Source organism: Hevea brasiliensis, chromosome 13, assembly GCF_030052815.1.
Source record: "Hevea brasiliensis isolate MT/VB/25A 57/8 chromosome 13, ASM3005281v1, whole genome shotgun sequence".
NCBI lineage: Eukaryota > Viridiplantae > Streptophyta > Magnoliopsida > Malpighiales > Euphorbiaceae > Hevea > Hevea brasiliensis.
The window spans coordinates 70950655-70967094 of NC_079505.1; the positions used below are offsets into that span (position 1 = coordinate 70950655).

The 16440-nt window shown below is 26.9% G+C and overlaps 1 protein-coding gene across 1 annotated transcript; it reads left to right on the forward strand.

Moving 5' to 3' along the window:
• The first annotated feature begins 10353 nt into the window (after positions 1–10353).
• LOC110646559 (berberine bridge enzyme-like 13) lies at positions 10354–12408 on the forward strand. The gene has a single exon (XM_021800035.2). The coding sequence runs from the start codon at positions 10487–10489 to the stop codon at positions 12128–12130; it is 1644 nt and encodes a 547-aa protein (XP_021655727.2). The 5' UTR covers positions 10354–10486; the 3' UTR covers positions 12131–12408.
• Positions 12409–16440: the final 4032 nt, after the last annotated feature.

The window sequence follows — 16440 nt, forward strand, 5'->3', positions numbered from 1 at the left end:
AGCTCGTTTCTGGCTAGAAATGGGACTGCCGGCGGTGGGGGAAGGGCGCCGGGGGTGTGCCGGCAAGTGAGGAATGTAGGGGAGGTGGTGGCCGGCGGTGGTCGAGATGGAGGAGAGAGAAAAGAATGAGAGCAGGGAGGGAGGTCAGGACACACAGGAGGAGAAGGGAAGGAAAAAAAAAAAAGGATCAGTCTGATCCGGAGTAGTTTGATTCAGCCAGCTCGATTCAGAACACTAAAAATTTGATTTTTGCTTTACCCTGAAACCCAAAACGAGGTCTAAATATTTTTAAAAAATTACAAAAAACTTAAAAAAAATTTATGAAGTTCAAAAATATTTTCAAACACACCACGTGGTTTTTAAATTAATTTTTAATAATCATTGAAATTAATTACCTTTAAAAAATAAAAACCTAATTTTTAAAAATATAAAAAAATCAAATTAAAATACTATAATATTTAATATATTAAATATCAAAATTTATGTAAAAATAATTATTTAAAAATTTAGTTCGTTATAATGATTAAATGACTCTATAAGATTCCAGATATCCCTATTTCATATTAATAAAATTCTGATCAGCACATGCGATGAACAAAACAATTAGTGAAGTAATCCGTACCTGCTACTTGCCAATGTTAACGTAAGCTATCAATATATTCAATGTCTGAGCTCAATTTTAAATTCAACATAACCTTTAAATTCCATAAACAAATGATAGAGAGTGTGATCTTACTTGGCAAATCTCGATGTGTACAGGCATTGGGAAAGGAATCTATGACTAAGAAATATAAACATACGTAGAGGCACAAATAACCAATCCCACTTCTGGTTATCCAAAAACTAGTGGACATAATTTAAAGAAGGGTATAAAAATCTGGCTCGAACCCTTAAAACCCATAATTGAAATGGTTGAATTTACTGCATACAGAAATGCTAGACTTGTAAATTGTAAGATGGTCCACTAAATGGCATGGAAAGTGGTGCACACACACACACAACCCCAGAAAGGTGCACATGCACATTGTGGAAGATGGAGAAATTGGGCCATTACACCAATTCAATTAAGAAAATGCGGTGGGGTAGGTGATTTTTCAGTTGAATTATTTCACATCTAAGCCAAAAGTTGGTGTACTCCAAAATGTTGGATAGAGAACATGTTTTAGAAGCTGATTCCAATCATAAATTTGATTGGATATTGACACGACCCGCCTCAAAATTTGATCTGAAATTGATAGGATTTATCTAAAAATCGACCCAAGCTTGATGAACTGGTCTCAAACAGCTGACTTTAGCTGAGCTAAACATAATGATGTTAACTCAGTCAGGTTAGATCTCAGTAAGATATTAGCTCAATAAATTCAAGCTCGGTATAACATGGTTTGAAGACAAATTCAGTTAAGTGCAGTAAGCGTGATTTTCAGCATAATACAATTCGATTAGCACAGAATAGCATGATTCTCAGATACATACATATAAGAAAGCGAGCTACTCGAAATTTATTATCAGAATCTTAGAATAATGCCAACAATCTTTACAATATTATAAATAGACTAAATAGCCAATCAAAGTACGTTTTCTCACTCTCACTATCCACTGTTTCAATGCTAAGAAAAACACCTCAAAACACTCTCTAACTTAAGTTTCAGAGTGGTTGCTGTTAGATTATCGAACACTTTATTTCTTTGATTTTAAGTGATCAAAGATCTATCCAATAATTAGAGAATTCACAATAGCATCATATATCTATATAATTTTTTTTATTATTATTTAGTTGAGTTGAGAATCATATTTAAACTCATGGTTTCACATTTATGAAAACAAGTCATCATATCATTGAACATTCTTTAAAAGAAAATGTCAAATTTATAATTACATGTCTATATTCTTTGCGATAAATTTACGGTACTTTTATTAGAATCAATTATACTGCTTAATCATTATTTTTATAATAATTAAACTCAAAATTACTATATCAAGTGCAAACATGCATAACGTGTAAAAAAATTGATGAGTGAGCACTTTACGCTACACATAAAAAGAAAGAGAAACGTTCGAACAGAGCAATTTTTTTTATATATATTTGGATATATGCATTCAATCAATCAATAAATATTATACCATTTAAAATTATATTAAGTTTTATAGATAAATGTATGTTCATGATTTTCAATTGATTAAATGTAAAATACTTTGAGGTAAGTAAGAATTTTTCAATTTGAATATCTCTCTTACGAGAGCATGATGTCCAATTTTTTTTAATTAATCTTAATTAATTTATGTTAATTTTTAAAAATCAAGGAAGAAGAATTCAACAGCAAAATCTCCAAATGAAATTAAATATGAACACGAAATCCATCTCAAGGGAAATGACATAGAATTGAGACGTTAAAGATTGCGAAGGCAAATTAAAGAGGGTTGAATTCATGGCGGATTAAGCGGCAACAATTTTTATGCGATCCTCTAGACCTTTAGTGACACTGACAATGATGGCGGGCAAGCTGTTCCCTTGAATGTGGAAAAAAGGCAGCTTTTCTAGTCAATGGGTGGACTGCATATTAATTACCCATGTTTTGCCTCGGGCTAATATAGGTTTAATTTAATAATCTTTTATTAATTTATGTATAAAAAAAATTAATAAGGTATTTTTTATTAATTAATTAAGAGACAAATTAATTAGCAAGATTATGCTTAAATTGAGTTAGAGAAAATCCTATTAAAATATAGCTCAAGATTATTCAAATTAAATTAATTAATAGAGATTTTTTAAAAAAATAATTAATTGAGAAACCCAGATAGTAATTAATTTTTTAATAATAATTTTTTATTATTTAGATTTAGAAAATAAAATTAATTAATGTATGAAATTTAGATTGCAATTAAAAATTAAATAATAATTATATATTAAAACAATTTAGGAAAGACATGAATAATTTATCATTATTAAGATTTGGAAGGTCAAATTAACTAACACTACAAGAATTTACCAAAATATAAACGGATGCATTCTGTTTGTAATTACAAATGGATTTTCAACAGATATCACAATAAAAATAGAAATTGTTCAATTTACAAACAGTTGAAAATCCATTTGAAAATTGCTTTATTTAAAAAAATTGTGAGATTTATAAACAGATTGTAAATTTATTTAAAATTCATTTGTAATTTACAAATATATACACTTTTATTTATAAATTATCAAGTTTTAAAAAATCGAATGGACTCCATTGATCGGACTAATTAAATAAAAAATAAAATCAATAATATTAATAATGTTGACGCAATTTTGGCAAGTCGGCACCATGCAAATTACGGCTTTATAATGCATTTTTCTCTCAAATTACTTCCTGCCGACGTTTTGTGTATTACTTTTTAATGAATTTTAAATTTTTAACCAGGATTTATCTATTTTAGTAGTTTCTCTTTATATTTCATTGGAAATAAATCATTTATAATAAAAAATTTTAATTAGATATTTATATAATTATATATTTAATTTTTTTTAAATCAAATATTTTTAGATTAAAAAAATTAAATTATTTCATTTTAAATGGCGACTCCATCACTCCGCGAACTTTTCATGAATAGTACACTTTATCGATAAATTTTTAAAAGTAAAAATTTCAATCATTTTATATATTATGAGAGTGAATACCATTTCTATCTTAAAAAAAAAAAAGAACATGTGTTTTAAATAATGATGAACCTAGAAATTATTTTAGAACTATATAAAAATAAATAATAAAATATTATTAAAAATAAAAAAATATAATAAATAATTAGACTCAACGAAATTTAACACTTGAAAATTATAAAAAAAATGATATTATTATTAATACTATCAAAATATATATCTTTATATAAGTAATTCAAAATCATTTATCAATTTATTACACCTAAAATTATATCATTTTATCTTGATAAAATTTATTATTAAAAATTAGAGTAAAATTTAATAAATAAATAAATTTTAAATACATAATATGATTTTTTTTTCCTCAATTAATTATAATTTTTATATAAAAAAATGTATTTATTTATATATAGAAGGGGTCAATTAGGTTTGGAAAGATTACCAAATGAACTTCTCCTATAAACTTGTAGGTGTATTGTCGATATAGACTTTTGTTACATAAAAAACTTATAGTCAACAAAGCAAACATGACTGGTAGTAATGTCAGCATGAAGTATGAATGATTGGCAACATAACTACAGATATTTACTTAATCTTAAAAAAAAAAAAAAAAGTAGCCTAAAGCCAAGAACTAGGTTTTTTCTAGGATGGGTTCCATCGATTTTGACTCACGGCACCACTCTTGGATTGCTTACTATCACATAGTCCCTTAATGATATGATAAAAAAAGAAGAAAGAGAGAGAGAGAGAGAGAGAGAGAGTAATACATAAGGTTTACGTGTTGCCTAGCCTGGCCATCTCAATCTTTTTGGTGGGTATGGCTAAGGCAGCTTTGATAACAATCATTCATCGGCTTAATAGTTGATGATAAGGTGAATTTGAGAGAGATTTTAAATTTAAGTTTATAAATTATAAGTATAATATTTAACTTGAAATCTTATAATTTATTATTTAAGTTTCATGATTTTTAGGTTATTATAAAAATTCAAGAGGTAATTAATCTAATTAACTAATAATTAAAATACACCTTCTCTTGATGACAAAAAAAAAACAAAAAAACTTTGATAAAATAATACTATTCAAATCTCTTCTTTAAACCAATCATGCCCAGATTTCAAGATGTACACCCATTATGTAACAAAAGTAATATTCTATTTCATGAACCCTTAATAAAGTTAATCTTCAGTTATCTCCAAAGTTAATTAAATTAATAATTAAGTATGTTTATTTTTATTAGCTTACTTTTAAATGAGATATATGTTTCTTTTTATTAACTTACTTTTAAATGAGATATATTTAAATTTAATTTTTTTATAAATTTAGTCTTCTTAAAATTTTAAAAATATTCTTTTGAGAAATGTTCTTCTTTTTTTTTATCATAAATGAAACATATGTTAGATCACTTGAATTCAAATTTTTGAAGCAAAGTAGCTCCTTTTTCTAAATTCCCTCCCTCATCTATCTCCTTTTTCCTTTTTGAGCTTTTTCAGTGGTCACTAGTGTGTATTTTCACCATGATTATTTCTCTCTTTTTTGTTTTTTTTTTATATTTTTTAAATAATATCTATATTTAAATTATTTTAGAAAAATTTTATGTTTATTCTTAGTATATTTTTATTGATAGATTTGAGTTATGTCGCCTCTTTTAGGATAATTTACTATCTCTTCTTCTGTGAGAATTCAATATTTTCTTATTCGTAAAATTTATTATTTTCTTCGTTGTGATGATTTATTTTTTCTTTTTTCTCATGAAGTTAAGGTGTTTTAGTGTATTATTTGAGTAGGAGTATAAAAATAGCTAATACAGATTTTATCTCAACGATGATATCAAAATATGATGCTTTTTAAATTGGGCTCATAAAAAAAATTATTGAATCAAATAGTGATAAATTATTATTGAGTGGAGTATACTTTATATTGAATAATCAAATCAAATGTTTTGTCAAATAATATTTTATATTTTATATAACCAAGTCCTTCAAATAAAAAAAAAATTTGCTATTATATTTTATATAAGTAAATTATAATTTACTTTTTTTTTCACAAAATTAGTATAAAATTTTGTGATTCAATTATATTCTGTCTCTATTTAATAAAAGTTTTATTTTTTATTTTTTTAATAAAAAACTTAAATTCAAGATCTCCAATCTTGAATGACTGTAATACCACTATAAATTAAAACTTTATTATCTTAATAATAATCAAATATTATCTTAAAAATCTTATCATTGAGGCTTTCAATATATATATATATATATATATATATATATATATATATATATATATATATATATATAATTTAAATTTAACTTTTTAGATATAATTTTAATACCAATAAAATAAAATTAATCAGAAAAACTTATCTGTAACATTTTTTTACTACAATAAAGAAAAATTATATTAAAAAAAATTGCAAAGCAGGGCCAAATTTTAATTGATTGAATGAGAAAAATATGCAATAATAGAGTCATGCTTTCCGATCAAAAAAATTGACACGTATTGTCTATAAACAATGGAAGGCATGATGGTGCCTCAATAGTCATTTTCAATTTCAAACAAACGCCTGCTTGTCACCTTCTGCTCTTTTAACAAAGCCAAGTTAATTAATTAGCCTGCTTTTTTCTTCTTTTTAGTCTTTATATTAAAATTGCATCCATCCTGAATCTACGGCCTATTCAAGAACATAAATTATTATATATATTCCTATAAGATACAAATTAACAATGATGAAGGGCAGACCCCTGAAAGATCTACTTCTATATAAAATTAATATTCATATTATATAATAAAAGGGTTAATTTAGAAAAAGAAAATCTTTTAATTACATATTATTAAATTATTGAATTAGTTTTAGACTTCACTTATTTTAAAAATATATTTTTTATAAAAATATTTTTTATTATTTAGATGTAATATTAAATAAATTATATATATTTATATTATATATATATAAATATTTTTTATATTTTAATAAAACTATTAAAATTTAAAAAATAAAAAATAACTTTCTCTTTACTTAAAGTAAGTAATTTTTCTTAAAAATAACTTAATTTTTTTTCTTTGATTAAGAAAATATTTTTTGTTTATTGGTGCCCAAAAGTTAGAAAATGCAAAAAATATTTTCAAGAAAATATGTTTTATAAAACAAATGGAGTCTTAATTAAATCATTAATTTTATAAGTTATTTCAAATTTTATGTAAATTAAAATGAATTGCAAATATTTTAGGCAAGAATAATTTAAGTTAAATGCAAAATTTATCTAATCTAAATCCCAATTTAATTATTTGTTAAATTTAGTGTAATTATTGAGTTATTTATTTGGTTAAATTTAAATGAAATTTTAATTTGAGATGTAATAATTTTTAAAATTAATTTAATTTTATTGATATTAAATGAAATCACTTAATTTCTATAAGGTCTAACAATAGTGACTTCATTAGAATAAAAATTAAAATTAAATATTTCGTTGACTATTTAATATTAATATTGACCATGGTGAATTAAGCCAATCAAAATTGCTAAACTTTCAAATTTTTTACCCATTATCATTCATTCATTCACATAAGATACAAATATAGAATGATGAAAACTAGACCCTTGAAATATTCATTTCTTGAACACGTTGATGTTATAACAAGGATTGTTTGTATTTTCTCAAGAACATGGAGATTTAATTATTTATTATATTTTGTTTTAGTGATTGACGTGCTTCTTTTAGGTGATATTTCTATTCTGTCTTGTCAATTATTTTTCTTTCAAATCTTTTACTTAAATTATCAGTAGGGTCTCCATAATAATTCCTTTACATTAAAAAAAAGAATATAAAAGCGAAAATAATAAAAAGCTTGGAGTTTCTTGCTTGGCTGCTTCAAAGAAAATATGAAAAATAAATAATCAACGCTAAAATGATCAACAGTTTGGAGACAAAAGGGCAGTTGGCTTCTTCATAGACCGAATATCTTGATTTTCTGCTTTTTTTTTTCCTCCTTGTGGAGTGAGTAGATGTTAATTAAGTCGATTTCAATAGTTCATCAACCATACATTATTTATATCAATCCTATCTATTTAATAATTTGATTTAGGAAAATTATAATTATTTTTAAATTAAATTGTTAGTTTAAAAGTTTAATTATTTTTTTATTGAATTTTAAGTTTGTAATCTTTTAACTTTAAAAAATAAATTATTCAACTAAAATTCATTGATACTAAATTATTAATTTTAAGACCAATTTAACTAATAAGTCAGTTTATTTTTTTGCTTTATTAATTAATATTTAATTCTTAAAATTTTAGTTTAACTGAAAAATTTGGGAATCAAATCTAATTGCAAATCAATTTATCCTTAGAAATAAAAAAAATATCAAACCTGATCGATTCGGTTAATTTAGCTGCATGCCCTATGTTTTTTTTTTTTGTCATTTTTTTGATAAAATGGTGTCATTTTTAGGGGAGAGCAGTTTTCAGTTTAAACCGAAAAATTGAATCGAACCGATTCAATTCGATTCAATCGGTTTGATTTTAAAATTGAATCGATTTGGTTTGGTTTATAATTTTGATAATTTCGATTAATCAGTTCGCTTCGGTTATTTTCATAAAAAATTAAAAAAATCGAACCGAACCGAAATTATTAATATATATAGGAAATCAAAGAAAATCCAATCAAATCGAATTGAATCGAACCGAACCGAAATCAAAGAAAACCGAACCGAACCTTAAGATTTTTGAGTTTTGATTTCTATTTTTTTTTGTTTTTATGTTTTATTATTTAGATTTAATGTTAAAAATATAAAATTTTATAAATTTCGATTTGATCGGTTTAAAACTGAACTGAACCGATATTTATCAATTCGATTTTCTCTTATTAATTGGTTAGTTCAGTTTTCAATATCTTTTATTTTCGGTTTTCAGTTTATCGGTTTAGTTCGATTTGAAATCAAACCGACCGTTTACACACTCTAATCATTTTGTATAAATGGCAGACAATAATTAGTAATACGTGACAATATTTTGTATAACAAAAATTACAAAATGATCTTTTTTTTTGTCGGCGTTCTGAATATAACCGTTTCTCTAAAAGGTAAATACAAACTACTTTAATGTATATTTATTATTAGTGATTTTGAATAATTAATTTTGAAAAATGAAAGTCCACTAAAAATTACGTAATGTTAATGAAAATTCATGAGTAAATTAGACAAGTTAATTAAAAATTAAAATTATATATATATATTTTTCATTTATGAGTTAATATATTAAAATTAATTTATAAAAATTATAGTTATATATTAAGATAATATTAATTTAACATATTAATATTAATTTAATATTAATATATCAATACTAATTTATAAAAAGTCATTATTTACATAAATTTAATATTAATAAACCCATTTGAAATTAAAATCTTTAACAATTTATTTTCTCCGTTCTTAAATAAAATCGAGTTTAAAAATCATATTCAAAACTGACATTTAATTAAGAATAATTCATAATCAATAAATTTTAATTTAATGGCATTATAAATATAATTCATAAATGCATTGTCAAGAGGTAGGACGACCTCAACAAATGCCCTTAAAAAAACTCATTTAGTGGCATGAAAATCGACACTAGTCAAAGGCATTTTTTTTTTAATTTTAAAGCAAATAGTGGTAGTTTCTAGGAATGACCTTTCTTGACAAGGACGAAGTCCACAATTTACGCAGGATTGGCCTCCATATTTTACTTAGATATGAATTTGAAGTCATGGGAGAGGATGCCAAGCTTGAATTAATGCACAGAAATGGGTATGAGTATGAATTTTAATGACCCAAACTTGGTGCAAACAACTTGCTTGCTGTGTGGTCTTGGTTGATTTAATGCGTGGAAGCAAAGAAGGAAAGCATGGTCTGATCAATTTTTATTATATTATATGATCTCATCTTTGAAATTCATGTTTACCTTAGTTTAGTTGACTTGCAAGTGTAGACCACGTTATACTTTTTTTATAAATCATTCACCCTTCTCAATCTTTATTACTTCTTAAATATGTTCTTGTTAATGATATTTTAAGCCAATTAATGTGTATTCTTCCAAGTTTACTATTTTAAGGTAATTTTCCAAGATGATATGTGTATATAATTATCTCCTCCTGCTTTAATATAATATTTAATTTTTTTATTTATTTATGTACGTTCAAAATTTGTGACTGTTCTTCCCAACAATAACTTCTCTAAAGATTTAATCTGAATTCTTATCTTAAAAGCATAATGAGTCTTATCACTGTACCTAATACTTGTTAGTTAATATTTAATTTTTTTTAATATAATTGGTTTCGAATAATATTCGAATTTGTGACCTTATAGATATAAAAACTTGTAATTTTTTTAAAAAATAAATTAATATTCAGTTATTGATGTATATGTGTTTTTTTAATAAAAAAAAAAATTAGTTGGGATTGAGCTATAAGATGTCTAGTTAGATAAAAATTTTCTTGGCAAGACTTTGGAAATAGAGAATTTTGAATTTGACATTACCAAATTACCTAAAAAAAATAGCTAGATTATAGTGATTATTGGAGTATACTCTCGTTCATATAGCTTGAAGCAAAATTTTAGGTAGGATTACATGTCGGTTGTGGACATTCACATTATCTCAAAATCAACTGTAGGATTAAATGTTAAATTTTTCCAGAACCAGAACCAGAACGTACGTTGTAAATAAGACACATTTGTCCCGAAATGAACTTCGCAGCTGCCTTAACGTGTGACGTTAGGATTAGCTCAATTACAGGGTCATCAATTGATCTTAACCCCTCTATAAAATAACTCTGTAACTCCACTTCAAGACCACAAGGAGCCTGCAAACTCAAAATGGAGGTTGTTCCAATTTCTTCCGTTCTTTCATTACTCCTCATCCTTGTTCTCTTGCCTTCCTCTATACTTTCATTTCCAATTCGTGATAATTTTCTCCAATGTCTCACTGCCAATTCTAAAACTGTCATTCCTTTCCCCACTTGCTTTTACAGTCCAGACAATTCTTCTTTCTCTTCCATTTTACAGTCTTCCGCTCAAAATCTCAGGTACTTGTTGCCTTCCGTACCAAAGCCTGAATTTATCTTCACACCCTTTCATGAAACCCACATCCAAGCTGCTGTTATCTGCTCAAAAAAGCTGGGAATTAATCTCAGAGTCCGAAGTGGAGGCCATGACTATGAGGGTCTCTCTTACGCTTCTGAAATTGAAACACCTTTTATCGTTGTAGACCTTTCAAAGCTTCGTTCTATTAATGTTGATATTGAAGATAACAGCGCATGGGTTCAGGCTGGTGCCACAATTGGTGAAGCTTACTATAGAATTGCTGAAAAAAGCAATATTCATGGCTTCCCGGCTGGTCTTTGCTCCAGTTTAGGGATTGGTGGGCACATTACAGGGGGTGCTTATGGTTCCATGATGAGAAAGTACGGCCTTGGTGCTGATAATGTCATCGATGCTTGTATAGTCGATGCCAATGGCAACGTTCTTGATCGACAAGCCATGGGAGAAGATCTTTTTTGGGCTATTAGAGGAGGTGGAGGAGCTAGTTTTGGAATCATTGTTTCTTGGAAACTAAAATTGGTTCCGGTGCCAGCAACTGTGACAGTTTTTACAGTTACTAAAACCTTGGAAGAAGGTGCCACTAAAATCCTTTACCGGTGGCAGCAAGTGGCAGATAAACTCGATGAGGATCTCTTCATCAGAGTCATCATACAACCGGATACAATCGGTAACACTACTGCGAGAACTGTAAAAACTTCCTACAATGCCCTGTTTCTTGGAGATGCAAACAGACTCCTCCAAGTAATGCAAAACAGCTTCCCCGAATTGGGTTTGACAAGAAATGATTGCACAGAAACAAGCTGGATCAAATCAGTGCTATACATCGCTGGCTACCCAAGCAATACACCTCCAGAAGTTTTACTTCAGGGGAAGTCTCTATTCAAGAACTACTTCAAGGCCAAATCAGATTTTGTCAAAGAACCCATTCCTGAAACAGGACTGGAGGGACTCTGGAAAAGGTTATTAGAAGAGGAAAGTCCATTGATGATATGGAATCCTTATGGTGGAATGATGAGCAAAATTTCAGAATCTGAAATTCCTTTCCCTCACAGAAAGGGCAACTTATTCAAGATCCAGTACTTGTCTAACTGGCAAGATGGAGAAAAGAGTGCTGCGAAGCATATGGATTGGATTAGGAAGCTTTACAACTACATGACACCATATGTTTCCATGTTTCCAAGAACTGCATATGTGAATTACAGGGACCTTGATTTGGGGATGAACAAGAAGACAAACACTAGCTTTATAGAAGCCACTGCATGGGGCAACAAGTACTTCAAGGACAATTTCAACAGATTGGTAAAAGTGAAGACCAAAGTTGATCCTGATAACTTTTTCAGGCATGAACAGAGCATCCCACCTCTTCCAGTTTCCGTTGGAAGAAAAAGAAGAGGAAGAAGAGGAGGAATACCGAATTAGAGATCTAAAATTAGCTTGTTTGGAGCGCCATGTGTCCCCAAATTTGTTTGGCTAAGTAAAGAGGAATAATAATTTTTACAGAAGATATTATTATATTATGGTTTAGAGTGTCGTTGACAAGTTTCTGTAAGGATTTTGTTGAACAAAATACTTGTTTTCTCTTGCTTTATTTTGTTTAAAAAATGCTAATGTAATAATTTTCTCTTTTAGATTGGTGATCTCGAGCGAGGTGTTTTTTCCCCTTCTAACGAATAAAGACTCATAAGGCTTCTGTAAAATGTCCCGTTTCAAGGGTTATTGTAGAAACTTTATTTCTTAGAAAATTAAGAAAATATTAATTAATTTTTTAATAAATTTTTCTTAACTAAATCTATTTAATATGAACCTAATATATCTTGAAATTCATATATTAAATATATAAGTTCAAAATATTTATATTTTAAATTTATAATAAATTAAATTTAAATAAAAATTTTTCTTATTTTATTTTTAATGCATTTATCCTTTTCTTATCAACTTCCTGCATTCTGAGAATACTATATAGATATTTTAATCAATTACAAGATTTTTTTTTCTTAAAATTAGATTATTTAATTATTTTTTTAATTTTATAAAAGAAAATAAAAAAACGTTTAAAATGTGACGGAAGGAGAATTATTTTAATATTTATTAGAAAAATTAATTTTATTTAATTAATTTCTTTATTAAATTTAATAGTATTCCGTGTGTGGAATTTCTTATTTTATGTTGGAAATTTAGAATAAGTAGATCCCACTTTACCAAAAGTCATCAAATTATGGTATTGCGAATTATGAAGGAGCTTAAAATAATTTTGCACCACTTTTCAATGAGATGACTTCTAGAGGAAAATTAGCAAATGCCATAGCAACGCGACAAGGAATTAAAACCAAGGGAGAGGGAAAGCCTTTGTTTTCGGCTCTGGGCAGTTCGACGGTGCTGTAAGGGTATTTCATGGCTGGTTTTGTCTAGAGTGGTTTCTGGTTTGAGGTATCTGCATAGGTATAAGTTACAGGCCTTTATCTTCTTTGCATCAAAGTTAAGTGTAATTTTGCCAATTGGGTCTTGCAATGCATTGGCAGGCAGTTTAAAAAGACTTTATATTAAAATTATGATTCTATGTAAGATATTTTATATAAAATATAAATAAATCTCATAGAATTAAAACTCTTTTAATGAATCCCAAAAAATATGTAATTTTTTTAAAATAATTTAAAAAATTATAATTATACACTAATCTTTTTTTATTAACTTATCATTTCATATAGATTATTACATAAAATTCCAATTTTAATATATAAAGTCTATAACTTAAGGACAAATACTAGGCGGCTTTAGAATTACTCTCCAAGTTCCAAAAGTCATTTTGAGGATTCTTGAATTTTGCATCAAACTTATTTAAAATATCAAAAATACCTTTTTCTTTCCAGCAGTCCTAACCCACCATGCCAATCACGTGAATCCAATCCTCCTTTACCTAAAAATGACAATGGCGATGGTGTTTAAGAAAATCATCTTATTTAAATCTAAATCTAATTGATATTCTCAAAATTTAAATTCATTTAATTTTATATATTTTAATTATAAATTTATATATAAAATTATCTTTTTAATAATTTATATTTTAAAATTTTAATAATTTTATAAATATTTTATTTTAATTTAATTTTATATAAAATAAAATATATAAAAATTTATAAATATTATTATAAAAAAAATAAATTTTATATTTAATTAAATATTTATATAAATGGATTCGAATAATGGATACCTAGCATATAAAATTTAAATCTAACTCAAACTCATCAGAGATATTAAATTTCAAACCCGAACATGTTTCAAATCTGATTATATACCACTCAAATCCATTTTATTAGGATTCAGTCGGATCAAATACCAGTAAAAACCCGACCTGTTGTCATCTCTACCCCTACCTATAAATGGCAATACCCACAAAAATTACCCATTTGAATTTGATTAATAATCACACTACCTAAACCCATTACAAACTCATTTAAAATTTATTTTCAATTATCTAAGTATATCCCTAAACCGATTATTATTATTCAAATAATACCTGAATATTTTTAATTTTATATTTTTTAATCAATAATCTACATAAAAAATATTTTTAATTAATAATTTATATTTTAAAATTTTAATAATTCTATAACATAAAAAATAATTATATAATATATATTTAATTAATTATTTATATAAATAAGTTTGCGTAACAGGCATCGAATATGTTAAACCTGAACTCATCCCAAACTTGCCACGAGTATTATTATTCAAACACGAACCCATCTCAAATCTGATTACATCTAAATTCATCATATTAGGATTTGATCAGGTAGATACCCTCAAATACTCGACCTATTGGTATTCATACCCCATCGCTAAATATGACAACGGATAAGGTACCCACAAAAATCACCCTACCCGAATCCGATTAATATTTTCAAAACCTGAACTCGTCATAAACCCAAATATTATTACTTGAAAAATACCTAAACTCGTTTAATTTTATATATTTTAATTAAAAATTTACATAAAAAATTATTTTTTATTAATAATTTATATTTTAAAAATTTAATAATTCCATAAAATACTTAAATTCTATTTTATTTAAAATAAAAAATAGAAAAATTTATAAAAATTATTATAAAAAAACATATATTTATATTTAATTAAGTGTATATCTAAATGGGTTTGGATAATGGATACTTAACATATAAAATCCGAACCAATCATGAATATTATTTTCAAATCCAAACTCATCTCAAATCCGTCTTATTATGTTCAATTAGATTGAGAACCCATAAAAATCTGATATGTTACCATCCCTACCCATCACATACTAGCAACCCTCCCTATCCTTATGTCTTGCAAATCCAATAGTTGATTATGGTGAAACCTACTGATTGCGATCCTAACACCTCGCCTCCTCCTGATCGCCTGCTTATTTGGCTTATTCATGCATATATCGATCCCTTCTTCTTATTCAACTAACCGATGGGCCTTTGTGCAAAGAGCAACAACCTTGGCTTGCTTCTCAAATTTCTCCTCATGCTCCTTGCCAACGCAATAACACAAAAGATTTGGATCTGTTGATTCCCATTTCTTTTGCATCTTTGATTGAAGAATTATGCTTGTTCTTTTTAACTGAAGAATTTGGTTTTGATTGAAATTGTGAAAATATATTGAGAAATTGAAATTTTTACCTGTTGTTGTTTGGATCCTTAATGTACAGGAGAAATGATAAGAAATTAAACAATGGAAATGAAGAGGAGAAAAATACAATTAACTATTATATCCTCCAGTCTAATATATCGTAAAATGACATTTAAGTATTTTAATATAAACAATATACATTTCTCTTTATTTTTCTCTATTTTCCACTAATTGAAGAAAAATGTTTTAGCTTAGTTACAAAAATTAGAGAAATAGAATTTTCTCCTCTCTCCTCCACTCTTCTCATTTCTCTCTTCAATTTGTTGTCCAAATAAAGAGAATTTGAAAAAAATGAAGTTTCTTTTCTCTTCTCTTCTCTCCATTTCTGCCGATCCAAACAATGGGTTAGGAATTCAATGGAGGAGTTTTATTCATCTCGACATTGAAAAGTTGGGTTTTTATGGAGTGAATTAGAAAATTTGGGATTCGATTAAACTATTGCTTCCCTTGGTTTTTAATTATGTTGGTAATGGGTTACAAAACAGTCATTTAAAAATTCCCCTTTTTGTCTTGATTTATGGATTTTTTTTGTTAAGACACAAGATATATGGTAGAATCTACCTATTAAATGCATGAGTCTCAAGTATTTTTATTTTATATCCATAATAAATCGAGTTTAAATAAAATTTTTCCTTAATTTATAATATGTGAATTTGGTTTATGATCTATGTTTCATGATTTATTATTTATTGATTTAATTTGATTCTTCTCTCTCTCTCTCTTAGATACAGGGAATTATTATACTTTTGTTGAAGTTGTCATGACCCGATCCCATGGGCTAGACTGGCACTAGAACTTGGATCCTAAAGCCCGTAGTAAGTTTAACTATTTCTACCCCAACCATAAAACCCATAAATATAGTCCAATTTCAAGAAATCAAACAGATATAGTTTGACCATAAATTAGACTATCCAATAGGAAGCCTTAACTCACCTGACCTGTAAACTAATAAAACAACGATATGGGGAGCTCAGCTCACCCTCACAATCCTCAAAGCAGATAAATAATCAAATGGGAGTTCAGCTCCCTCATCCAAAGGAATGAATATCTAATGCATC

Coding starts and splice junctions, on each gene's coding strand:
- LOC110646559 (XM_021800035.2), top strand. CDS start 10,487: ATGGAGGTTGTTCCAATTTCTTCCGTTCTTTCATTACTCCTCATCCTT.